General features: G+C 40.0%; 2 protein-coding genes and 1 long non-coding RNA gene across 3 annotated transcripts in view; 1 reads left to right on the forward strand and 2 right to left on the reverse strand.

Annotated features, from left to right (window-relative positions):
• Positions 1–202: 202 nt before the first annotated feature.
• pou4f1 (POU class 4 homeobox 1) lies at positions 203–3,220 on the reverse strand. Its single transcript, XM_042489829.2, has 2 exons — positions 2,813–3,220; positions 203–2,414 (listed from the first exon to the last, which is right to left on the reverse strand). The coding sequence occupies exons 1-2, from the start codon at positions 2,933–2,935 to the stop codon at positions 1,425–1,427; spliced, it is 1,113 nt and encodes a 370-aa protein (XP_042345763.1). The 5' UTR covers positions 2,936–3,220; the 3' UTR covers positions 203–1,424.
• Positions 3,221–4,748: 1,528 nt separating this feature from the next.
• obi1 (ORC ubiquitin ligase 1) lies at positions 4,749–11,657 on the reverse strand. Its single transcript, XM_042488695.2, has 6 exons — positions 11,481–11,657; positions 11,150–11,285; positions 8,756–8,847; positions 8,198–8,419; positions 7,827–7,915; positions 4,749–7,524 (listed from the first exon to the last, which is right to left on the reverse strand). Exons 1-6 carry the CDS (start codon positions 11,550–11,552, stop codon positions 6,165–6,167), a joined length of 1,971 nt encoding a protein of 656 aa, XP_042344629.1. The 5' UTR covers positions 11,553–11,657; the 3' UTR covers positions 4,749–6,164.
• Positions 11,658–11,668: 11 nt separating this feature from the next.
• LOC148190385 (uncharacterized) overlaps positions 11,669–26,251 on the forward strand; it is a 54,081-nt gene continuing 39,498 nt past the window's right edge. The window contains exons 1-5 of the long non-coding RNA XR_015776349.1: positions 11,669–11,969; positions 12,378–12,428; positions 12,517–12,592; positions 18,467–18,623; positions 19,232–19,550. This is a non-coding gene — a long non-coding RNA (uncharacterized LOC148190385). The remainder of the gene's footprint in view (positions 11,970–12,377; positions 12,429–12,516; positions 12,593–18,466; positions 18,624–19,231; positions 19,551–26,251) is intronic.

Below are 26,251 nucleotides of genomic sequence, written 5' to 3' on the forward strand. Positions count from 1 at the left end.
TTCGATTAATAAACGCTTTATCTCGATAGTTAAAATGCAATGTATAACTGTGAAATTAAGTCACATCTAAAAATCAAATAACGTCATTTTTTATCGAGTTGTGGCCACAATAAAACATTAAGCCATTCCACTAATATTAACATAAAATCCGTAATAATTGTGCTCAGTGTAAAGGCCCAGTCACAAACAGAAAAGCATCGTTTTCTTTCTTCGATTTATTAGAAGATTGCTGGAACACACCTCCCTGTTGAATTTGGCTTACAGGATGAATAGTACCAATGAAAGTATAAGAGGACAACAGAGGAGAGTGGAGAAGTTGTGAGAGAGGGAAGGAGACAGTGGGGACATTTTTTTTCCATGATGCACATGTCGCCGCAGTTTTGTAAACATACTTGTGCACAAAGTAAAATATTACTTACACAACGTTTCCGTAACAATTAACACGACAAACAACGTGGTGATCTTAATGTGAAAAACAGGCATTTAAACAGTGACTTACACCATCCACAAAATAAGGTCTATCAGTAGACAGCTCTACTGTACGCAGTGATTCTTTTCCAATGCATAGAGTGTTTGCACTGCAAACTGAAACACAGGAAAGAAAAACTTGTTCTTTTTTTTCGTGGTGATTTCTCCTTGATGAAGCAGACAAGGCTCTCGTGCTCTCTGGATCTGTTTGAAACTTCTCCTTGTGTTGCCAATGGTGTCGATAGACCCTATAATTTATTTCCAAAACACAGGAGGCTCACCTCTGGTAAGTGACAAAGTGATGTCTGTATATACAAAACCATTTCGATGTAACCGATCTATAAACCTAAAGGGTCTTTTGTGCAAATTTAAAATAAATATATCTCTAGATGTGACAGCCTATAGAGGCTAAATTACCGCCCGTGAATTTCATGCAGGCCTAAACATTTTTTTTCGTTAGCCATAAAAGTTTGCAACTAAATTTGAGTTTATAGCAGCCTCCAAATAAGAATAAATGAACACATGAATAAATGAACAGATTCATGAATTATTCTATACCAACAACGACAAAAAATCAAACCAAAAACACAGTTCAACAATCAATGAGGTAATTCGTAAATGGCTATACTTCAAATAATAGGCCTATTAGGAGAAAATAACTCGCTATAGTATCAAGCAAATTACCTCTTTCCACATGTTTTTAAAAGGCAATGTCGACGTCGCTAAACTTTTTCCCTCAACTGAGCGAAATTTGTGTAATCTGTTATTTGCATACTTCACATTCACCGATAACGTGAAAATAAACAAGATATATGAAGCCTCATAAAATGGGTATCTAAAGCCCATTGCGGATCCAACGTGTAAAATCGCTGGAGACAAAAGACTGAAAATGGTGTCTTAGTGTCCCTTGGTCCCCAAATTCAGTCACACAACTTTTTTCTGCTTTTTTATGCCCGTCAGTGAGCAGCGGAAAATTTCAACCTCTTCTGCTTCTGTCTTTGGTTACAAAACCACACTCGCACCACATTTTTTTTCAGGTCCAACTTTTCAGCTATAGCTGCTATTTTCTCGGACGACGGTCGAGGCTGGACAGCGAAGTACGCCTCCAAAGACCTCTTTTCCGGGGCCGCTATCGAGGTCCTCTTGCGTTTCTTTTCCCCTCCGTTGAAAATGTCAGGTTTGCTCATTTTCTCCCTCTGGGCCCCCTCGGCCTCCTCCAGCCAGGCCTGGAGGATAGGTTTGAGCGCAATCATGTTGTTGTGGGAGAGAGTTAACGACTCGAATCGACAAATTGTACTTTGGCTCAGTGACCCCACGCCGGGGATTTTGAGATTAGCCAGAGCGCCGCCCACGTCCGCCTGGGTCACCCCCAGCTTGATCCTCCGCTGCTTGAAGCGCTCCGCGAAAGCTTCCAGCTCCCTTGGGTCTGTGTCCGAATCATTGATGGAGGGAAGTCCGGTGTTAGTGAGTCCTGGGCCGCCTTGAGTCCCTCCATGATGGCCCGGTAGGAGCCCGTGGTGGGTGAGAGGCGAGTTCATACTCATAGCCTGGTGGGAGAGGTGACCCAAGCCGTGCATGTGAGAGTGCGGATGCGCGGAGGAGGTGGAGATGAGCCCTCCGCCGCCGCCACCTCCGCCGCCTCCGCCACCTCCTCCGCCGGAGCCGTCGTGCGCACCGGACATCAAGGCGAGTGACGGCGACGTGATGTGGTCCATGATTTCTTGAGGCTCCAGGTTCTGGTGGTGGTGGTGGTGATGGTGGTGGTGGTGGTGCGCCAGCGGGACGGTGGATGTGGACGAGCATGGCACCGTGCTCATCGTGTGATAGGTGGCGTCGGGCTTGAACGGGTGCGTCTTGCCCTGGGACACGGCGATATCCACGGCCGCCAAAGCCTCAGCGCGGGCCAGCAGGGTCTCATCCAGGCTCGCGAATATGTTACTCTGTAGCTGCAAGGGTGGAAATTAAAGAGGAGGGGAGAATGGAGGGGTGCGAAATTGGGTAAGAAAAGGGAAAAGACACGGAGAGGGAAAAGGGAAGACGCAAAAACATAAATAAATGTATCTGTCAGTCGGGACTTTTGGCGACACATAACACAGTCGGAGTATTCCTTCAGAAGTCATAAAAATTAATACAAAAACAGTAAAGCGAGGCTTTGCGTGCTTTCAAAAAGAGTCTCTCCGAGTGATTGCCGAGGAATACATGAAAAAAACATTAAGTGCGCGTCTTGGCTGAATGTGCCTTGGAGCACCCCTTGTTATTACGCACAGACAGCGTTCAGAGCATGCAGCCTAGGCACGAAAAAAGACAAAGTGGAAGTTGTTTTTCTCTCTTTTTTTTAATTTACCTGTGGAGTTTGTAGACAGGCTCTCCTTATAGCTTCCGAGCTGGAATGCAAAGTGGTGTACTTGTGCTCGGGTAAAGAGGGATGCATGGCGAAGTGCGGCTGTTTGCTGTTCATGGACATCATCTTGGCGAGCTTCTCCAATTAAAGTGCACGGGAAGAAGGGGGGGAAAAAGCTGCTACAAGAGCAAGAAAATAGTCATAGATACACAGTGATCCTTTTGCCTATCCAGTAATGATGCGGTGTAGTTTTCGCTGTGTAGTGCGCCGAGTGCAGCCTTGAGCCCGGAGATCACAGAGATGCCTGCAGTCTCTCAGACGCACTTATCTGTCTACTGTTTCCCACTGCTGGGGATGAGAGAGGCTCTTACACCTGAGCGCCTCAGATCTCGTCAAGCCCGTGCTCGGCTGCTCTCGCGAGACATAAACTGCCAGAACAGTGAACAGGCTGACAGATAAAAACTGCTCACAGGGCAAGCTGGAACATCTGGAGACTAGACGCCTGCGTTTTTAAGGGCTCACTCCACTCCATCCAGCCGCCGAAGTGCGCCGGTCGCAATGCCTTTCGGTCTTATTCTGTGCTTGGAGGCCGTAAACCATTGACTTAACGCTGCTTATTTTAGCAGCCATGCACTTTAGACCGGTCTTCATCCATCTGATTACAGGAAGTTGTTTTCATACAGAATTATAGTTATGAGGAAAGTGTCGCAAAAATGTGGGTAAACAAAACGTTCAAGCTATAATGCTCAAATGAACAGTCTACAACAATAAACAGGAAGGAAGAAATGTATGTGTACAGTGCTGAGCAAAAGTCTCATATATATGATGTATATGTGTGTGTGTGTGTTTCTCAATATCTTTATTAAGAAACAAATAGTCAAAGAGTACCAGGAACATGTACAATGCAATAAACACTAAAAAAAAAAGTCAGAAAAAATGCTTAAACTGAAGTCAATATTTAGTGTCAAAAAATAAATATTGAGTTTTGGACATGTCTTTAATGCAACCTAGTGTAAATACGCCAGAAGATTAGTATTGTAAATCTCATATTGTCTGCCCAACTTTTCCCATTTGGTTGTTTTATTCTTAAATATTTGATTTTATTTAATACTGTATACATATTTACTGTAATTTCAGGTTGTATTTTTAAGAGACTAATGAGAAATAAAATTTGTTGATCATTATAACCTTGTTAAATAACAAAGTTTAAGGTGGCCTAAGACTTTTGCACAGTGCTGTATATATTTATATTATTGATCAGTTCTTCACACCAATCCCAATCACTTCAATGTGCAGGTTACACGGTTCACTGCCCCGCTTTTCTCTCATATTAACCCCTGGAAGTAATGAGTCCGCCGTCTTATCATTAAAGCCCATCATCGCCAGATGAGCACTAAACAAATTGATTTAATACACCAGCGTAACCTTGTACACAGTCTTTACCTAAATTAATTAATCCCAATGAATTAACACTTCATTTATTCAAACCACAACGGTTACCCAATTAAAATTTCATGCAGCGATTAGAGGTATGTGAAATATACATGATATCGTTAAATTTGCATAATAAATAAGGCGCTTTTCTGCTACAATGGAATTACTGTGCGTGTGAGGTCTCTAATGTGTGTCGTTATGGGCTACAACATGCTTTTAACGACAATAGCAGGCTATGCGTTTTTTTCGACTTTTAATGGCAGCAAATTAATAATTGTTAGTTTAATGTAATGCAAATCATCAGGAACAGAAGCGCAAGAGAAAGGAATATGAGTGTGACAGTTTCCACTAAATAATAATTGTCACCAGAAATCTCAACAAGGAACAATCACTTATGGTCCCACATTTGAATCCTCAATGTGAGATAGTGTGTGGCATGAATAATGTGATCAAAGCACAGCAAAAGATGAGGAAAAATGCACAAAACACATGGAAAACAAACTTTCATACAATTTTACTCCTTGCATTACTATTTTATTTCCTAACACATTTTTACATTGTAATATTTCATTCAAAATATCAGTTTTTTCATGACATGACAGTTGTTTATGTGTCTTCAGTTTTGCATGTCACAAAAAGATAACCACAAGGACCATGTTTACTGGCTTAACTTGAAATGACAAGCATACAAGTTGGCTTAAAGTATTTTTGAAAGTGTCTCACTACCAAAACTGGTGCACTACAGTATGACAAAGGACAGCACATCAGTGTTTGTCAGATTACAGCACAGACAGGAGTTCAGACTGTAAAGGCTGGCCTTAAAAGCATTTAACTGCCACTGAGACCTACATGTATACTACACACAAAACTGACAAAGCTGCTGTATTTTATCTAATTCATACAACAGACAAAATGACAAAGACAATAATTTACATCAGAGCATCATGTTCCAAGTTTCTTCTGAAGCAACGTGGAGTTAAAGCAGTGGATTCTAACTTTTATAAGAAAAAAAATTCTCATATTTGCCAAACTGTCGTTATGTCCTGACAGTGATTCATGGAACAGATAATTTGTAAAAAAAAAAATTAAAAAAAAGGAAAAAAAATCATGTTCCTGCTCCTCCTTGTAATGCTTCTAATGGCACTGACAAGAGAGAAAAATAATCACAGCCAAGTAGTCTCTAACCCAGCCGTCAATCGTGTTACTGCTCTTGAACTGGGGTCAAACTAGGCAGCACTAATCAAATAGGAATCAAGATTCTGCTACTGAATTACCTGTTTCTGGTCTTAAATGTTTTCAGAGACATATTTTAATGTACTGCTTAGCTGTAAAAATGAGAATGTTTGTGACCTGGTTGCCATATGGAAAACAAGTGAACCAAAACAAAGCACCGCTGACCAGCTGGAGCAAACTTTCTCATTTTACAGATGTGTTAAGAAACATATCCTAGAGTACTTTTTAGCTGTGATATGATAACGTTTTCTCTGGCCAGTGCTTAGTTTTGGCTTTCCTTTTTCAACCTGGCAGCCAGATCACAAACGTTCTCATTTTACCGCTAAACAGTACTCTACAATATGTTTTTTATAAAAAACATTTGAAGTGAGAAATAGACAATGCAGTAACAGAATCTTGATTAGTATTTGATCAGCGCTGCCTAGTTTGACAGTTTGACCACAGTTTACAAGCAGTGATTGACAACTTAGAGACTCTTTGGTTGTTTTACTAAATCTGAGGTGGATTTTTGCAAATGTCATTTGAAGCACTACAAGGAAGCAGAGAAACATGGATTTTCAGAACTGTCTCGTGCACTACTGTCTGGATATATGGACAGTTCAGCAAGTATGTCAAAAAGTTATTTTTTATAAAAGTTAACTACACAGTGCATGGCACAGTGAGAACACAGGTTCAGTTTTTAAAACCTTCACATGAGCTTTGAAAGTTTTGTGGGACTGCTTGTGTTAAAGGGACTGTGAGACTTTCTTTTTGTTGGCTGGCTGATGTTCAGTGCATGTCTGTCTCTTGTTGCATTCACAGGTTTACTGGTGCAGCTGGGGGAGGAGGACGGGTTTGCGTGGTCACGGTCTTGCTCTGCTGGACTGACAAAGCCAGAGGGACCAGCCTTATTCTCTTCCAGTGAATCAAACAGCAAATCAAAAGACAGTTCGTCAGTCTGAGACAGCCTGCCGTGCCCTGCACAGTCAGGGACAGGGGCGGCGCTCTCCCCACCTGACACCAGTGTAGCAAAACTTTCCTCTGCAGAGCCCTTTGGAGCCTCTTTGTCATTCAAGGTGCCACCCATGTTGCCACGTGGTGCATCATTCTTCTGGTCACACAGTTTGCCACCATGGCTTGACAAGGTATCTGTGCATGTTTGTGGTTCAGGGACGAGAGTGTTGTCCAAGTCTGTGGGAGGAGAGGAGGCCAGGGAGGGTTGTGATCCCCGACTACTGGAACTCTCTCCATCCAACATCATGGAGTCCAACTCTGAGATTTTGTCCAGGTAAGCAGCATCCATGGAGGCCTCGCTGGACATTTGGAAACCATCAGACTCTTCACATGAAAGAGTAGTGGATGTGGTGCCTCTAACTAAGCTTTCTTTACTTGGACCTGGACATGACTTGTCATTAGATTTAGATCTCTGCCAACCACCCCAGAAGACAGACTTTGAGGGCTCCACATCAGTATTTGGAGACAAACCTTTGATGAGTTTGTCGAGGCTGCTGAATTGGTTCTCCATGGTGCTGTTACTCTTGGCAGGATTAGGAAACTCCTCAAAATCAAGCCTCCTCAGATAAGACGCAGGCTTAAATGCAACTTTTTTTTCACGGATGCCGGGGCTTCTCAGAGTCAGGGACCGGAAAGCAGCGGACGGAGTGGTGGGCAAAAAGTCAGAGGAGGTGCTTTCCAAATCCTCGTTTTTCTGGTCTCCAGTCTTATCAGACGCTCTGTGATCTGCAGATGGGATGAACATTAAATTGTGATTTCTAGGAAATGTTTGCACCTCTGCCACTGGATTGCTGCAGATCAATGCCCTCTCATTGTCACTCAAACTTCTCATCATCATGTTGATTTTCTGCTGCTGTGTGAGATCCTCTGATCCAGCCTTGCTATTCCTGCATGCTTCCTGGCCTTCAAGACGTCCCTTCTCACTTTTTCTAACCCGAGACTCCAGGTCTTCGATGTACTGGTCACTGCGCTCTAGAGCCCTCTTCAAGTGGTCCACATCACGCTCATACTGCTGGATTTTAGCCTCCAGTGCTGCCACTGTGTAACGCCCAAACCTGGGGACAGATGACTTTGAGTCTTTAATTTATTCAAGGGTCATCCTGACTGAAAACACACATTTTTGTTATTTGTCACACACTTGACTGAGCAAAAACAATTACTGCAAGATAGCTGTAAGATTACATTTGAAGAAATCATGACAACATTATAGTTACCCTCTGCCCAATACTCAATACTATAGTTTTACTGAATAGAGCTTGAATGCATCATAATGTAACTCAAGATGTTCGGCCAGTAAATCAGTGCATCCCTTGTCAAAACCCTTTATATGTATCAATAACACTTGAAAGACACTTACTTCTGAGGAGATCTGCTCGCCACCTCTGCTTTCAGTCTTATATTCTCTTGTACAAGGTCGACATTTTGAGATCGTAATGCCTTGTTTGCCTGCAGATGGCAAAATAACACATTTGTAGTATTTTACAAAATATTCCACAAAAGTATCACAAATATCATTAAAGTATTGTTTTTTATGCTTCAGCTCATCTTTATCAGTGTTTCTATTGAAAGATGGGTAAAATGAAAAGCTCAGTGTTAATATTGTTTGCCTTATTTCTTCATATGATATAATGAATACGAATAACAAAAATGCGTTATAGTGAGTATTCTCTTTTGAGGATCAGTACAGTTAATATAAATGCAATCTATTGATTGGCATAGGTTGCATACCTCCTTTAGCTTATCCATGTCCTGCTTTACTTTATCACAAACATCGGAGGCAGCTCGCAGCTTGTTCGTCCATTCCTCTAGGATGTAGGGGTCAACTTTTTTGTCGTCTCTTTGCACTGTATTAATGCTGCAGGGATCCAAAGCAGTCCTTAGTTGAGACTCCAGACTTTGAGTTCTCGTTTTCAGCTCCTCATTTTCTCTCATGAGCCCTTCTACTTCCTCCTGTCAGAGAGAAACGGCATCGTGAAAAACGTATAGGCTTATCACAGTATTGAAAAGTCAGTGCAGCTACTATCCTATAACAATGTTCTTCCTTTTGAGCAACCAGGCAGCTGGACACTTTGTTGTGATATAAAATAATGAATTGCTTTCATAGAATCTGCCACATTCTTTTGAGATGTGAGCAAATGAGCAAATCTGTATCAGGTGGCTGCAACTGAATCTCACCCCTCTGTCTATGCTTAAATCTTTGCGGTGATAAACCTCTTGATGAGTCTGTTTGAGAGCATCAACGTGCTTGTTATTGTTGTGAAAACACACAGAATGATGAACCCATACCTCATACTCTCGCAAAAGCAGTTCTCCTCTGGTTTTTCTGAGACATTTCCTCATGGAAGGACTGTCATTATGGTCACTCTCATTTGTGCCCCCTATAACAGAAATACAAGAGTACAGTAACAGATAAACTGACTTGATAAAAAACACATTAAAGTAATGTTACCGGGTCACTCGGCTTTGTTGAAGGTGCAATCACGCATTGGTTTTGTTACTATAGAGCTGCTAATCAAAAGTAGTGTCTGAAATTATGCTTTTTAAACTGAGGGTACATGTTATCTCAGACTCCCATGCTCACCTTCAGAGGATTGTGGTAGTATTATTAAGTATTTAAGCCCTGTACTTGTATCATTCACACAAGTAATTTACACTATTTCCCAGTTTGGGAAATGTGCTAGTTGGTAGTCTAACCCAGAGTTGGGTGAGAATATTAATAACAACTTTGTCAGCACAGATATTGGTCCAGACTCCAGGACATGTTTAGCCTACCTTAGCACAAAAACTAAAGGCAGATAAAAATGGCTAGCCTGAGTCCAGAGTTAATAATGTGCCCTCTGGCAGCTCCATGTTGCATCTTGTGTCCCGGCAAGATACATATATATCCAAGAGTCACCAGGGTTTTTCTTCAGAGAGTAAAGTGTGCACAGTGTAACAGGGCTTTTGAGGTGCTGTGTGCAGTAACAGGGCCCGTCTGATCAGAATTCAAGTTCTCTTCACAAGCTGGGATCAAAAAGGTGTTTTCTACTTCAATTGAGTTCATTTATATAATTTCATAAACTAACACATTACAAGTTTAGGCTGTGCAGGAGCTGAAACTGAAGCAATAAGTGCCCCACTAACATTTTTGGTTTTTAAAACTGTGACCTAACTTTTGCAAGAAATAACTTAGTGGATGACTCAAAAAATTCAAGGGGGGTGCCCATTAGCCACGGCTGAGATACATATTTGCATATCAGTGTAAACTGCCGTATTGCAATACGATAAAAAAATGATCAGGCCAGCCAAAACAAGGAAAAAGGAAACAATGGATTTGTGTGAAGAACTTCATATATCATCACCATAACACAAAGCCTGTTGGGACAAAAATGTAATGTATGCCAGCAAACACTGTAACATCACTCCCATTAATATCTTCCTAACCTTGTTCTATATCTGCCATTTTAAATGGAATATTTCTTCATATTCCAAAAGTTAGATATAAGCATTGTTTGCAAAAAAAAGTTTCAGTCACATCAAGGCACTTTTATTGAGCCTGTTATTTATTTTTATATGATTTAATGGTTTGGCATTTTTAGTCTTAAAATAAGGAGCAAACTGGAACAAACTATTAAGCTGTGCCATAAGATTACTGATGCTACCCTTTTGGCATTCAGCAGCTGTATGAAGAGAGGTTCATCACAAAAGGCACTATTGTTTTGGACCCTCAGCATCTTTACATGTTGAGTTGTCAATACTTTCATCAAGGTGGAGTTTAACTCTAAGCCCAAATGTAGTGCTAATAGACACAGATTGTTCAAACTATAACCCTGGATGTTATATCATTGCATATTCCTTTTCCATGATTCATGATGACTGTGGAGATGTGGATATTGAGCTGTGTTGTGTATGATGTATGTATTTGTGTTGGACTACTGTCTGTAAAGAAAACTGCCTCTCAGGGACATTAAAGAACATTAAATCTATCCAAAAACAACTGACAAATGAAACATTTGTTGACCAGGCTTGCACTTGTCACTGTCAGTATTTACATAGTCGAGAGTGTAGAGTTCAGTGAAACAAGCAAGGTTAACTGGCCTATCAATAAATAGATCATTTATGTGTCATATGAAATCAGCACAGCTCTGGAAAAATGTCATCCTGTCAGCTACTATAACTTGTGCATTGAAATTTAGTCTTGTTTTTGCCTCTTCTCACACTGTAGGCCTGTTTTACAAATGCCCATGTTTCTAGACTGCACCTCTGATTTGTCAGCTGCAGTGTGCATGTGTTTATGGCATCCTGGATGGTTGTGGTAATCCATGGCTCCTGGCTATGAAATGCTTTAACTGTAGTTTTTTGATACTTTAAAACGAAGTTTACAAAAAAGTGCTATAATACAGTCCGATTTTTTTCCTATAAAGCATGTGTAAATCATGGTAAAAAAAAATCTGTACAATGGGTGAACAGAACCTTAAATTTCACTGATAATCCACTCAGGGAGTATTTTGGTAAGTAGTGGTTGGGCTATTGATAAACAGACATAGCTGCCTAAACTTGACTGCAACTTTAACAGCATGCCTTGTTGAACATGATGTCACGATGACTCAACTGTGAGATGCCACAGGCATATGAAACCTCACATTACCTCTCCTCTCTTGCTTTGTGTCTGTTTTTCCTTGTTCGTAAGGAGCTACTCACCGATGATTTCTCTGCAGGGGTTCTCTGCCGTGATGGGGACTCTGCAGGTGGGACACTGGCTGGCTTTCTTTAACCACATTTCCATGCAGGATGAACAGAACACGTGGTGGTTGGCACAAATGACGGGCTGCCTTACCTGAAACAAGAGCAGATTATTAGTTAACTTTAGTAAATTACCGCCAGGAAACACAATTTGAGTTAGTTGCTAATGTTGGCAGCGTGAACGTCTTGTTACGTTTAACTGGTCATGTAAGAACGTTAACGTTACTATCCGGTATCAACACATCTTCGTTTAAAGGCTAACGGACGTTTGAAACGAAACGGCAGTTACCTTTCCGAGACATATCTGGCACGAAATCGGCAAAGTGAGAGACAGAGTGGATGTCTGAAAGTTGTGAGCCATGCTTTTTTTGGTGAAGCACAGACACAGCACACACTCACAACAAACTTCCCTCTGAGGACATACAAATCTCCCACCAGTACCCGCTGCAGCGCGCGCCGAGTCTCAACTACGGAAAGCCAAATAGACCTAAAAGGCCGCGCATACGCAAACGGTTAAAACCGTTGCTAACGATCAGCTTAACTTACATAAATATCATGATTAATTGCGTAGACACACTCTTGTTTGCCATTTTAAACACTTATAGTTAAAAAAGGTCGAGTAAGCATATTGTACGGACGCTCTTTTATGAGGTTTTAAGAAATAGAAAGAAATACTATCAGACACTATTATATTGTGGAGTTGCTATGGCTAATGTCATTGACAAGGAGCAACATTAGCATTCATTTGGAGACACCAGTGGCCACCAGTTTCATTAATGTAAGTCCAATTTTCACTCTTTTTTTTAGACTTCCACCAACTCAGAAAAAAGGGTGCCTCTCTTCCCTGCTAAAAAAAACTGGGTCAGGACCCTCTAAGACTATCTTCAACCAGCTAAAACCAACTAAAACCAGCTATTAGCATAAGCTGGGTTTTTTTCAGCAGGGCTTTAATAAAGCAAAATGTTCATTCTACATCATGCTTATGTTAGTTGGTAAATGTGTTTGCTGTTTAGTGTTGATTAGCACAGTTATGTATGTTAAAGGTTTATTGTGTAGGATTTAGGGGCATTTCATAGTGAAAATTCTAGTGTGCCAAGCCTGCAGGAGAATAATTGTGGCCAATGCAAAACAGCAAATGACCCTATCTAGATCCAGTGTTTGAATTGTTTCTTCTGAACAACTGTAGAAAACAAATGGCAGACCCCATGGAAGAGGACCAATTCACTAGGCTTGTAAGGTAACAAAAAACGCCAGATCTTGTTTAAACACTAATGTATAACACAGTTTGAATATAGTATTCAATTTCTGTCTGTTTATCGTCCTAGATCTTGCACACTGGGCCTGCTGCTGCTGTCTTGATGAGAGCAGTTTATGCTGAACCATGTTGATATAAAAATATTGGTAAGTGAAGCTTCAAATATGGAGAGAAATCATTTGGCTAACGATTAATTTATTGTGCAATAGTGTTTGGTCCAAGAAGAAATAACAAAACTACCCTATTGATAAAATAATTTCTAAACTCAATGAATGTTTATGATTAATATGATAGCAGGCTACATAAAATTTAAAGGATTACGTCGCTCACACAAAATGACCATTTGTGTATCAATTAGTCATGCCGTGTCACCTTGAATTCCTGAAGAAAACTGTTTTTGTAATTGATTGATTGGGGACCACATTTAACAACAGCAAAACTATATCAAAACATCCGTTTACTAACTCACACAACTCGAGCAATATAATCCAAGTTTCATTTATCTAGTGGTTGGCTTGGTACTTTTCAAGTACATACATTTTTAATAAAACCCCACTATTTAAAGTAAACTCAAAGTGAAAGGCCATATGCCAATGCTGTAGCTTTTTTATAGTGAAAATACGTGTTTGGGAGGCTCAGAGCATGTGACTGGATAAATGATAAGCTACTTTGATTGTATTTGGCAAGCTGTGTGAGAGTTTTAAATGGCTGTTTTGATACAGTTTTAATATCCTTAAATGTGGTCCTTATTAATATTATATCATTAAATCGATATGTTTGCAGTTTTCCATGGTGGCATGTAAGAAAAACAACATAAAATTCGAACTGAATAAAATAATGGTCATTTTGTGGGTTTTAAAAAAACAGTCTAAAATTAGTTAGCTTTTTTTCCCATAATAATAGCTTAGACCTGTGGTATGTAATCAGCCTGACAAATCCATTTAGTGACAAATAAAATAAAGAATAAATAATATCCACAGGTCTTTGGTGAAAAATGTATCTGTCATCTAAATATACCTCAGATAAGTTTTATTTTCTATATTTTCAGTGTTGAGCAACAACCTAGAAGTTTGAAGTTTATATAAACCTTCTTAAACTTATGTTTAATTTTAATGTTCCAACACGTCAATATCAACAACAGTTTACTGCAGACTGACGTGTGGCCACTTGATGTAACCTCCACTAACCCTATAAGCACATCAAAGATGCACAAGTTTAATCTACATTTCACAAATTTGATGTGAGTGTATATTAAAAGTGGGAACTGAAAGTTGTACATCTTATATGCAATCAGTGCAAAAATCAACTCATGGGTTTGATGGGCAAGACAGCTGCATTTTCCATGAAAGTCTATAATGCTGCCATCTGAGGGATGCTGAAATTTGGATGTGATTTGCATGACACAGACTATACTGGAAAATAAAGGTTAAAAATGAAACTGAGAATCCTAAGAGTTTTCAGAGGTCTAATGTGGTATAAATAAATAAATATTATACTTGCAGATATATAACAGCTTTCTATCAGGGGTAAAATTAGCCTGTGCAAATATAACTCTTCTTCGAGTAAACTTCTCTGTATTCACACAAAGAAGTTCTGGCAAAACTTAAAGCAGACAGGGGCTCACTGAGTAGGTGTCACTTAGAAAACTATGTTGCTATAGGTCAATGTCCTCCCAAAAACTAACAAAGCAGTATTTTCACTTTGGTTTCTCATATTTGTTGCTTTTTTAAAGTGATATATCACAGCAAAACCTGAGGACCACATTACAATGGTAAATAGAAAAGGTCTACATCACAGTATAATTGCTGCTTAACTTAGATGCCACCAGCAGCACATTCATTCATTTAAAGCCCATAATGAAGATTGCAATGTAATATTTAGCAAGCCTTCATCTCAGGTAAACGATCTAATTTATAAATAATGATACAGAGTGATCTAATATTAGCATAATTTCCACTACAAATATTTCAAATTGCATCTCCACCACAGTTAAGCCCACCAGAGCCATTACTCATATCTAAACCAACATGTCCTGCGCTTCATTGTATCTCAAACCAGGACATCTTCTCAGGATCTAATATGATTAGAATTGACTGACTGCGAAAAAAGCTTGTACACTGATCCCAGTTTAAAAGCATCAGCGGTACTTGTTTGGTTGTTTTCGATGGAATATTAAATGGATCACAGGCCACCACTTGTTCTCACTCATAGCACTGTATTGGTTTTATGAGAATGTTTGGAGTAAGTATGCACAAATAAAATGATTAAGTTAAACAATAAGAAAATGTGGCATCAATTTGCATGACATAATTGGATGCAACTTTTTATTATCACCGAATGAACTGAATTTAATGAGAATTCATTATACAGGCCTTTGAAACAGCAGGTCTATTGAAACAAGGTAGTATTCCAATATTTTTAGTAACCATTTCTGATTGAGCTAAAAAAAACTGCGTGAATGTGTTTGCAGCTCTAGCACTCGTTCAAGCCCATATTCGTTTCGATTTCACAAATGACTTCAAACAGTACCTGACATGCAAGATGCACTTTCTAGTTTGCCATAGTAAACATGCAAATTGTATCTGAAGTGGTTCATGAATCTGTAATGGGGAAACTCGCTCTAGAATAACCAATAACAGACTGAAATGGGAGGAAAAACCCATTTTCGGCACGTCCCATTGTCCCTCAAAGATTGCATTGCTTTGCAACAGGCCAGTCATTAATTGGTGACAGTCAATTAATCACAGCTGGTACAGACGGCTGCATCTATTGATCTTGTCCGAGCACTTATTTTTCATCCCTAAATGACACCGATTGCCAGATTTGACCAGCATGTGTAATGGACAGTGAAGAACCAATGACCCATGTGTCAGTCTTACCACAGGTCGGGATCTGGATCCCCCTCCCCCACCTTTGGCAAATAGCATCTTTACCATTTAGCTTGGAAAGGTTTAGACTGCCCTAAGAGCACAGCAGCGAAACTGTGCGCTCTGGTGCTCAGATGACCTTTTCTGTTTAAGGCTTAATCTCTGACAAATGCTTGCTTTAATTAGCCTGATACCCCCTGCCTAGACCGCCACCCCACCCACCTCCTCTCTCTTTTTCTCCCTCTCTCTGCCTCTCTCTCTCCATCTTTATCTCTACTTTTCTCTGTCATCCCCTGCATGCTTTTTGGAAATTATCAAACACACATCAGTTTGATTTAGATAGGAGTGAAATGACTGTCGGGTAGCCAGAGGTGGGACAGAAAGTGAGAAATTTCTGTCGCTTTTAAGGGATTGATAAAATGAATACAGCATTCAAATTATGAAAGAAGAAAATGTAACATCACTTTTTAGAATCATACCTAACAAGTAGGGATGCACGATATTGGATTTTTTATAGATATCCAGTCTGCCGCTATTCATCTGGCCGATAACATCTACCGATATTAATATATCCACTCTTTTGTTCCACCTAATTTTACTGATCATCAATTGTCTTCTGTAGTGGAATCATGATGGCCCACCAGCTGATGGAGACATAAAAAACAATGCTTTTCAGTATATGTTATATTCATTTATTGTGCAAAATAAGAGAAATATGTCAACTTATGGTTCATGTTTTACACATTTTCTTGTTTTCTTCGTCAATTTAAGAAAATATCAATTTGTTATACTGGTTGCTGATTCCAGAATTTTATTTTAAAGCTAATATCTGCCGATAATGATGACATGCAAATATTATCATGCATTCCTACTTTTCATACAAAGACATGCAGCACAAAGTGCACAATTAGGGCCTTATAAACACAGAGTGCTACATAAAACAGGCCAGCAATGCAATCAGCATAAAGGACATTTAAAAACAGTTTAAAACAAAAATGAAGTGCTTAAAATCATAAACTCTGAAGATTAAACCACAACTCGTAAAATCCAATGAGATTCAACATGATAATGGATAGATATTTGAAATGTAGCAAAAGAGAGCAAAACACAGAGGATGAGAGGTAATGTTGGGGAGAGTGTATAAGAGTAAAAAGATTAGCCAGTGCACATTAAGAGGTTTAAGATAACATGCAACGGCAACCTGCAGGCCTCATCTATCGATTAGCCACTATCAGAGACAGTTGTGTGTGTGTATGTGTGTGTGCGTGTGTGTGTGTGTGTGTGTGTGTGCGTGCGTGCGTGTGCGTGCATGCGTGTGCAAATTCAAGAGAATGGCAGAGTGTATAGGCTTCAAACGAGTGCTTGAACTGGAAAGTACCCTTAAGTAATTAGAATTTTATCATGGAGAAATTATGTAATATATGAAAAGAGATCATTAAATATATAAATGTAAATTCCATAAGATGCTGATAAGAAAAAAATAAATCCTCTGAAGTTTGGATGTCAAGAAGTAATTTGGGCAAATGTTTCTGATCACTTTCCAGCAGTGCTGAAATTAAATCCTCTCAAAGCCTCAGCTTCATCCAGGGACTGCAGCAGATCATGCATCCCTCCCACTGCAGTAGCAAACACAAGTAAAATAGATGCATGGCTACAAATCCTTGTTTTATTGGAAAGGGGCCTAATTATTAGGATGTAAGTCAGGCTGTGACTGGAGGGCCGTCTCCTTGATGCGGGCCTGGTTTATATTTATCCCCTCCTCTGCAGCTCCAGCAGCAGCAGTGCCACCATCACTACCAGCAGTGTGTGGCGCTTTTATTACATCGCCCACAGGCAGGTTCAGCCCTGTCACAGTCACACACACACACACACACACAAACACACACACACTCTCACACACACAGCCTGCAGGACCGGCAGCCAGTTGAGTTCCCTCCACAGCAGAGTTACCCCACATCCCCATGCAGCCCCACATGGGCCCATGGGACAGCGGAGGGAGGGAGCGGGTATTATGGTAATACTATAGCCTGCTGCTCCCTTCCCCTCTCCTCCAGCACAGCTGGGAAGGACCATCATTACAAGTATTGTAGCAATCTGTTTAAGAGGGACACATTGGAGAGGTTGGGTGACAGAGAGAGGATGAGTGCTGCATACATAGATCACATAAAATATGATTAAAATGTGTGTGAGGGGACCAGGAATAAAATGCAAAACTTGTTATGAACACCTTATATCAAGTCTACTGTCAAAATGGCTGGCTGTAAATCTCTATTTTCCCCTCTTTACTTTTTTATTTTATTAAAGGTTTCTTGTGTTGAGCTGGTCATATCTCAAGAAAGGGGGCCTGTGGCACATAAGGAATAAATAGGACATAAAGTACTTGAATCTCTAATGCCTCATATAGCTTTACCAATCTATATTATAGTGTGACATGAGCTGGAAATCCATTACAAAGTGACCAAAATCAAATAGCCTTGCAATGGTGCAACTACACTGCTCTTATGGTCAAATTACCCTGATTTCATGCAAAAACTCCCCAACCAATTATTTGTAGACACAAATGAAATCCGGGAGATATATCTACGACGTCTTTATGGTAATTGAGAAAGAGCGGTAATGCTCAGCGAGAAACTCCCACAACACATGTCTCAATGCTGCTTTGAACACCTGTTTTGCAGTAGATTAATGATTATATATCAAGAAAGTCTGATCAGAATAAACAGCCCTACTCCGCTATTCTGGTAGCAGATTAGGGGTTTGAGAGGACGGTCAATCACTCACTGTCGGATTAGGCTGCTCAAAGTCGTCCATCTACTTGTCTTGTTTTGGGGCAAAAGAGGAAGGCTGTGATTCAGAGCCTCCATCATCCTCACAGTATTTTTAGGAAACAGAGATATCCATTACATCCTTTTTTTCCCCTCTCCATGCCCTCCTTCTCTTTCTATTTTCAGCTCAGTTTTGAACAGAAAGTTCGATTGATAAAGCGCAGAATCTATAACAAGCATGCACAGAGGTGAAGGGTTATTGAATATTCTGAAGATGAACTATTAAAAATGCATATTATCTCATTATTCCTGCTGCCAAATAACTGGAAACTATATACGCCACAAGACAGAAAATGGCTCTCGTCTTTTTCTTTTCTTGACCTGACAGAGGGCACGTGGAGAGGAGAGAAGGAGAGGGAGGAGAGTGGTCTTTTAAAAACTGCTTCGCTGCACTAATGTCCCTGAAACCTGAACCCTTATTGGATCTGAAGGGCATTATGAGACAGGCATCCTCCACACCCTCTGTTCAAAGGTGAGGATTAAAGGTGAGTGTATTACAGCAGCAGTGTGTATAACATTATGTCAGTGAAAACACAATGATGTTTAATAGTTGTGGTGTCTTTTTTTTTGTTGTAAAAACAACTGCTAAAGGAGGTCTGGTGAAATAATGTTCAACAAAGACATTTGTCAGCCCTCCTCCCCCAACTCCTCACCCTTACCACACACACACACACACACACACACACACACACACACACACACATACACACACACACACACACACACACACACACACACACACACACACACACACACACATACACACACACCAGGAGGCCTTATTAATTATTTGTAGCCACTTGACTTCATATTGTGCTGCCAGTGGCTTGGTCAAAGATTATAATTACCACTTCCCTGTTTGTATCATTTTCCATCTCCTGTGCTTTTAGTGCAGTATTACTTCTCTTGTCCCTCTCTCTCCCTCTCTTCCTCCCTCTCTCCCGTATACACAAGACCAAAAGTGCAGGCACATCATTTATTGATAAGACAAAAAGAATGTAATGAAATTATCAATGTTCTTGAATTAATTATGAACATGATTAAGAAAGCTAAAATCTCAGGAGCCGGTCTCTCATTACCCATTCACTCTTAGGGATTGCTTTCATTCAGGGAAGGAGAAGCGAAAAAGCCTTCAAGCAGAGCCCACTCCGGCTCAGCCCTTCTCCCTGTGTGCCTGTCCCCTTGTCTCTGCTGCCGGGCTGATTGACCAACCCCTCCGACAGACCGGCTGCCAGCCAGCCCGCCCGCCCGGACGGCTCCCTCGCAACCCATGCTTGTTACCGTGGTGTAGCCAAGCACTGCTAGCTGCCTCGTGGCCTGTGACGTTTGCGTGGAAAAGAGAGGATGTGCTTTCCTGTTCTACACCTGCATTCAAGCTCTGAGGTCTTGACCCTCTTAAAAAAAAGAACGAGGTAAGTGAAACTTCTCAGACTTCTAATTAGACTTAATCTGCATGTCTGTGAAATATTTGTCAGTTGCAAATTGTTTTGGAAAATTTGGATGTTTTTTCCCTCTGTTACCTTAAAAAAAATCATCTTCACTTTTAATTTACTTCCTATAAATAATATTTTAGTCACAGAGTCAACTAGTTTTAAAATTTGAATTAATTCGAAAAAATACTAATTAGTTTAGGTTGTATTAATATCAATGTGACAAACTGTTTCATTACTAGATTTTTTAAAATTTTGATTTCCCACTTGTGATGACAAATTGATTATCTAGTCAAATCATTCCTGAACTGATTGTTTGATTATTTATGATTTTGAGTGGATCAATAGTATCACGCTTCTTGTGGATAACTCTGAATAATTTTGTGTTAAGCTGAGAGCAAAAAATGATATCCAAAAATTTAAATAGTAAATAGTAATAGTATTTAAATAATGTATACCTTTTAAATACATTTTAAAAAATCTATGCATCTGCAGTGATCCAGATCTCTTAAGATGTTTGTGATTTTGTTTCTCTGCTTGAAGTGTCACCTCTGAACAATCTGTATGACGCCCATTTAGTAGCATGTAACGTCATTTTTATATGAGAGCAGCAGTGCACGTTAAGCTAATTTCAGTGACTGTTTATCCATTTATATTCAGTGAGAGCGAGGGAAATGCTCTGCAAGAGCTACATATCTTTGCTTCAGTCTATCTTTCTTCTGCTCAGTCACATGGGACAATATATGGGGCAATACTCCCCAAAGTATTGGGAGTTTCAAACAAAGTCTCAAACCTACTGTCTCCCTCCTATTCCCACCATCTCTCTTTATCGCTGTCTTTCTAGCTTTCTCTACACGTACACACTCAAACACGAGCCTGCATGCACACACACATGCTTAATCATACTGTAGATACAGAAATACAAACCTATGCATTGTTTCACCTCCCAAAACAAACAGAACGTACACACACCTGCACATCCACATGCTGTGTATTCACACTAACATGTACATTTTTTTCACTTCACCAAGTTTCATGTTATATATATAACTCTGAAGTTAACATTTAAATTATTTTAAAAAATTAAATACAACTTAGGTTTTAACATTTTTGAAAATGTCAGTTTTGTGTGAAATTCAAAGCGGTGTTGTACTCGCACTCCTGCCACAGAGCAGCATTTTTTTCCCCCACTTGACAGTGATTTCATGATTTCTGCTGCAGTATGAAAAGAGGGAAGATTCACTAGAAGACGAAAAAACAAGAGAGAAAGAGATCTCAGGGGTTAATGGCAATCCTCCTGTCCTAGGGATTGATCCAAGTATTGGATCGCACATAAAGCTGCAGTTACTGGATATTACCCTGCCGCTATCGGCCCTGCAGTGATGGCCTGGATAAGAAGTGCTTACCAAAGAGGATGCTCCTCCAGGGCAGATACGGTTTCCCAGCCCTCTGGGAACAACAACCACATGCCTGCTGCTTGCTCAGGAACTTTCTACCTCATCGAGTAAATCCAGGGGCCTTATCAAGTTACTGGCCTACTGAACTGCTCAAAAAAATGTTTAAACCTCCTCAGATTTTGAGCAGTGTAGGGACAGGGCAGTAATTAAAAGGCACCTGCTTTTCAAAGATAAGTGTTGATTATTTCGTTTGTTTGGCTTGTGTTTTATGTTGGGTGTGGAGTGAGGTTATCGCAGATTTAACTCTGAGCAGAGTGCAATTTGATAGATTTTTTTTCTGGGTTAAACTGTGAAGTTGCTGAGTTATTCTTAACACAATCATAAACTTTACTTCTGCTTTATGCAGACTTTGCTGCACTGGTCTTGACTAATTATTGTAATTGCTTAATACGCTTTAAATGGACATGCTTCAAGAAACTGTCCTCAAACCAGCCCTGTCTGTTGTCCCTCTTGTGGTTTTACTTCAGATTTGTGTAGGGGTTAGCTGATTCCAGATCTGTGCCAAGGTGGGCAGCTCTACCCATGAGCATCTGCTGTATGTCTCTCTGTGGTATTACCCATGAAGCACCTGGCTCATGCCACACGCCAGCAACCAGAGCCCAGATGGCAGCTAAACAGGCTAATTATTTCAACACAAAACTCTGATGTCCCACACCAGTACTGGGGGGCCACTTTGGCATTCTCCATTCCTCTCGAAGAGGATGTCTGCCATGGAGCTATAAAGATGTCAAGTGGGTAATCACGGTCATAGACAGGCCCCGGTACAGTGCTTGGCGTCCAGATGTAAAGATGGTCATATGTGGTCTCCTTTAGAGGAACAGAGGCATTTGGCAGGGTAGGATGGTGTATTGTCTTTGCCCTTGGTGCTCATTGATGCAGATGCATGCTCATTATATTCCAGAGTTGACAATAAGTTTTTCAGTCCATTGTTTTGGATCCTCTTATGAATGTAAGCACTGCAAAAATTGTTGATTCAGTGTTTAGACTAGGTTTCAACTTTGCTTATTTTCCAAAATGTGAAAAAATATGAAAAGTACCAGAACAGGCAGGTGTTCCTCCCATATTGGACGCAGCTACCATCACTTATTAGGATATAACTCACAGACTGTAGCGACACCAAGCAGACAGCCTGTCACACTCGTAAATATGCATAACTTTTGGCCTTAATAAAATGTAAATGAGTGAGTTATATAAAAATTAACCCCCGTACAGTTGTCATGAATGTTAAAATTAGCTATAGTAACAAAATTCACTATTTGCTGTAGGCTGTAAGCATGTTTTTTTTCTGCTCTTAAGTTCGGCATTTTCACATTGGGGTCTATACGGATTATCTCACCTGTGAGGCTGACCTTAAGTGGCCATTCAAAGAACTGCAGTTTTGTTTTTTTGTCATTTTTCAGCCTTGGAGGTTGCCTTTTGGTTCCTCCTTATGTGTGTTGTTAGAAATTGATTGACTGTTGGTGCAGGTCCGACCACAGAAGTGGCTTGGCCCCAGAGAAGGTTGACTGAATGGGCCTTCCCCAAATCTGCTTTACTCACATCAACACATGCCCATGGTCTCCCTTTCTCCTAACTTAGATCAATTAATTTCTCTGGTCATGTGACCTGCAGTATTTTTCTGCAATGGTTGTATACACCCCAAAAAAGACCATTTTCAGGAGATGGGCTTTTCATTAGGATATAGGCAACAATAAATACCATCTTTAATAAACAACAGTGAAAAATTGGGTTTGAATTATAATATGATTATTGTTGCTTACATTATGATGAAAATGATAATTGCTGGCTTACACTGCCCCACCCCCACCCCCACCCCTCTCCTTAGCAGCTTGTTCCCAGAAAAGTACCCCCTTTTACCACCCTTGTAAGTGGCCCTGTGTTGGTGTGAGATAATTGACTGCTTTTGTGAAATGGGGCTCAGTCAGTTTCTAACTAAAACTCCTCGTTCATTCACTCATGGTCAGCCTGGCTGTCCCCTGGTGGTCGCACAGCAGTACCAGGATGTCCCCACATCACACACCAAACCTGGATCATTTACTTGCCTCCTCTATAACACTGCTGTTGAATACATCATCTAGGACAGTGTGAATTACAGGAGCACACTCAGCTCATACAGTAAATCTTGTATGTGTGTGTGTCAGACAGGCTCACCTTTGTTGAATCAGTCTCTAAGAAAGTCAGCTGACAGTTGCAAGCTCTTACTACAGCTATGATGCACTCCACTCCAAGATTTAACCAAATTATTCTTGGTGGTCCAGTAACCAAAACAGTATCAACATCTTTATCTGACGTCAGAGGTTGCAGTTTCTCTCTACATCTTCTCTGAGGTTGATGAAGTGTTGCCATTAGGGCTCATCCCCTGCACCCACAGCCACATCAGAGGGAGAATTGGTTGTGCTTGATAAAGCTGGCACTTAGAGCAAGGTGCAGGTCCCTCAGCGATAACCTACTGACTCGAGCATTAAAGACTCCACCAGTGGGAGGAGAGCCTACATCTTGATCTATTGCATCTTGGTAGAGCAAAGTATTGCTGGCTTTTGTTTGTTTTAGTTTTTTAGCTCTGTGTGCGGCATGAAGACTGTGTCTTCATGGAAGACGTTGAAAACTGAGTAGAAAATTAGCAGAGAAGTTAAAAAGCTAAGGCTCTCTGTTCTCAAAGGGCCGTAAGTACGGCAAGGTATCATTCAAAAATGTAAAATGCCAGTACCAGTATCCTTAAAATTATACTGATATCAATAGAGTACTTCGGTTGATACCTTTTTTTCTACTTCATTTATACATATTGTGAATGGAAACACACCATTTAGTGAAATGCCACTACCACTCCTCCACATCCAAATGATTTTTACACAAAAACATTTTGAAAGTGTTTGAATAAATACCCAGTACAAGGTTTTTTTGGGTGAGTTTACCTTAGACGATGTGAGGGTCTAAGGGCAGAGGGATCTCGTATGCTGTAGAGCCCTCTGAGGCAAACTGTGTGTTGTGATAATGGGCTTTATAAATAAAATTGAATTCAATTGAATTGAAATTTAAATAAAATATTTATTAGATAACTGTATAAACAACTCCATCAAATACACCACGCTTGATTTCACCACACCACAGGCTGTACTGTCGAAGCTGCTGCAGTAGTGGGCCAGTCACACATCACGCTAGATTGAAAAATACTTCTACCATTTTTTTCCCCCATTAAAGGTTTTTGGGGGGGGGGGACAGTTTTTTTTCATTTGCCACTGTGAGGGTCAAGGACAGAGGGATGTTGTATGTTGTAGAGTGGTATTAGGTTTTATAAATTACATTGAAAATTCAATTGATTAATTTCATTTTCTTTAAGCAAAATCATAAAAATAGTATTTTAGTAGACAAATAGAAATCAAAATGGATCAAATGCAGGTAGCATTCAGATGGAAAAGTTTTAATACTATTTGGTACTTTTTTTCTTCTAATAATGTACCTTCAGAGAATCAAGTACCAATACCTAGCCCTTGTCTTGATGTGATGTTGAGACATTAAAACACACACAACTTGTGACATTAATTTTACTGAATTTTGAAATGAAGTGTTGAAGATTATCCCCCGCCAATCCACTCAGTATTGTCTAGAATGCAATCTTAAACATAGTATTTTTGAATGAATCTTAACTTTTAAGGAACATTACAATACTCTAACAAAATTTCGGACTAAAATGTAAGACAAATTTATCAAAATATACCTAAGTCCATCAAAGGTCTTTACTTTTAAAACCAACATAAGGTAGACACTCACTACTGGTTGCTGGAGAAGTCAAGACAAACCTATTGTTGTCTGTTTGTAGACTCAAACTCTGAGACAAATTAGCTGAAATAAAGCAATAAAGACTCTAATTTGTCCCAGTACAGTTCTACCTCATCCTTTCACCCTCCTCCTCCTCTCTCCCTCTCCCTGAAGTGTATCCCATCTGCTTTGGGGACCTCTCCCCAGCATGCATGAGCAGGATAAGCACACCATTTCCCTGTCAATACTTTGCTATTAGCCTCTGCAGATCCATATATCACTGAGCTGTAGGCTATGAGCTGGGTGTTCCTCTTATCTGAATGGCCGAGGCTGAGGTTCTCCTCTCTGCCCTGCACTTTGATTTATCCAACCAATAGGTTAATGAGAGATGGAGCCTGCCCCTTTACTCTTAGCCTGAGGGGGTAAAAACGTGTGCATGTATAGGGCTGGAGTTGAATGAAAAGGAGGCTACAGGATGTGTCCTAAAATGCCACAAAATGACTAAATATATGATAAAGAAACTGTTGGGTATACATCATCTGTATGTGGAATTATTATGTAGTGATATTGTAAATGTTTTATCTAAAGGAATAGACATTTTGGAAAATATGCTTATTTGCTTTCTTTCAACATCAAACTCACTGTCATATCTTTCAGATTAATTTGAAACTAGAGCTAAGAGATGGTTAGTTTATCTTAGCCTGGGTCTATCCAAAGGTAAAACATCTACTTACTTGCACCTCTGAAGCTCACTAATTAAGACATTATACCTTGTTTGTTCAATAAATACAAAAATTGAAGTGTGAAAATGAGAGGCTGTGGGTTTATGGGTGGATATGTCCCAGATGATATGCTGGTGCAAAACTAACTGTCTCCTGGCTGTAGCTTCATAATCAACTAGCAAACATGATAGTGGTATTGATCCTACTCTCTATTTTCAGCGAGAAAGTAAAAGAGCATATTTCCCAAAATGCAAACTATTCCTTTTAAAACATTGTAGTTTTACTACCACTACTACTAGTTAAGTAGGAAATCAGCACAGAGCTTCAAACTCTATTTGTTTCGTGCAAATTTTCAGTTTTTGCTGGTGGGAAGCCAGTGAGCGATGATGTCCCTGTAACTGTGTTGTCAGCCCAACTGCTAAAAAAAACAACTTTGCATTGTATGCTTCTGCGAACCACAGATACATTATATTTGCACATTTATATGTAATGGATACGTTTCAACAATGCTTTGGTTAACATTTAAGGCACATAAATCACTTGGTTATAGTTAGGAAAAGATTTGGCTAAAAATACATGGTTTTGGGGGCACATTTCAGGCAGGAAAAACCCTGAACTGCTTTTCATGGCTCTATCCCCATTGGACCACAGATAGGTTGCTGCAAAACACCTATGTGTAGAGCCTGAAAATCAGCTGGAAAAACACCAAAGTATGGCATCAAAACCCCTTCATTTGGAGCCTAAAAAG

Source organism: Plectropomus leopardus, chromosome 1, assembly GCF_026936395.1.
Source record: "Plectropomus leopardus strain MGB_pleo_1.0 chromosome 1, ASM2693639v1, whole genome shotgun sequence".
Taxonomy (NCBI): Eukaryota; Metazoa; Chordata; class Actinopteri; order Perciformes; family Serranidae; genus Plectropomus; species Plectropomus leopardus.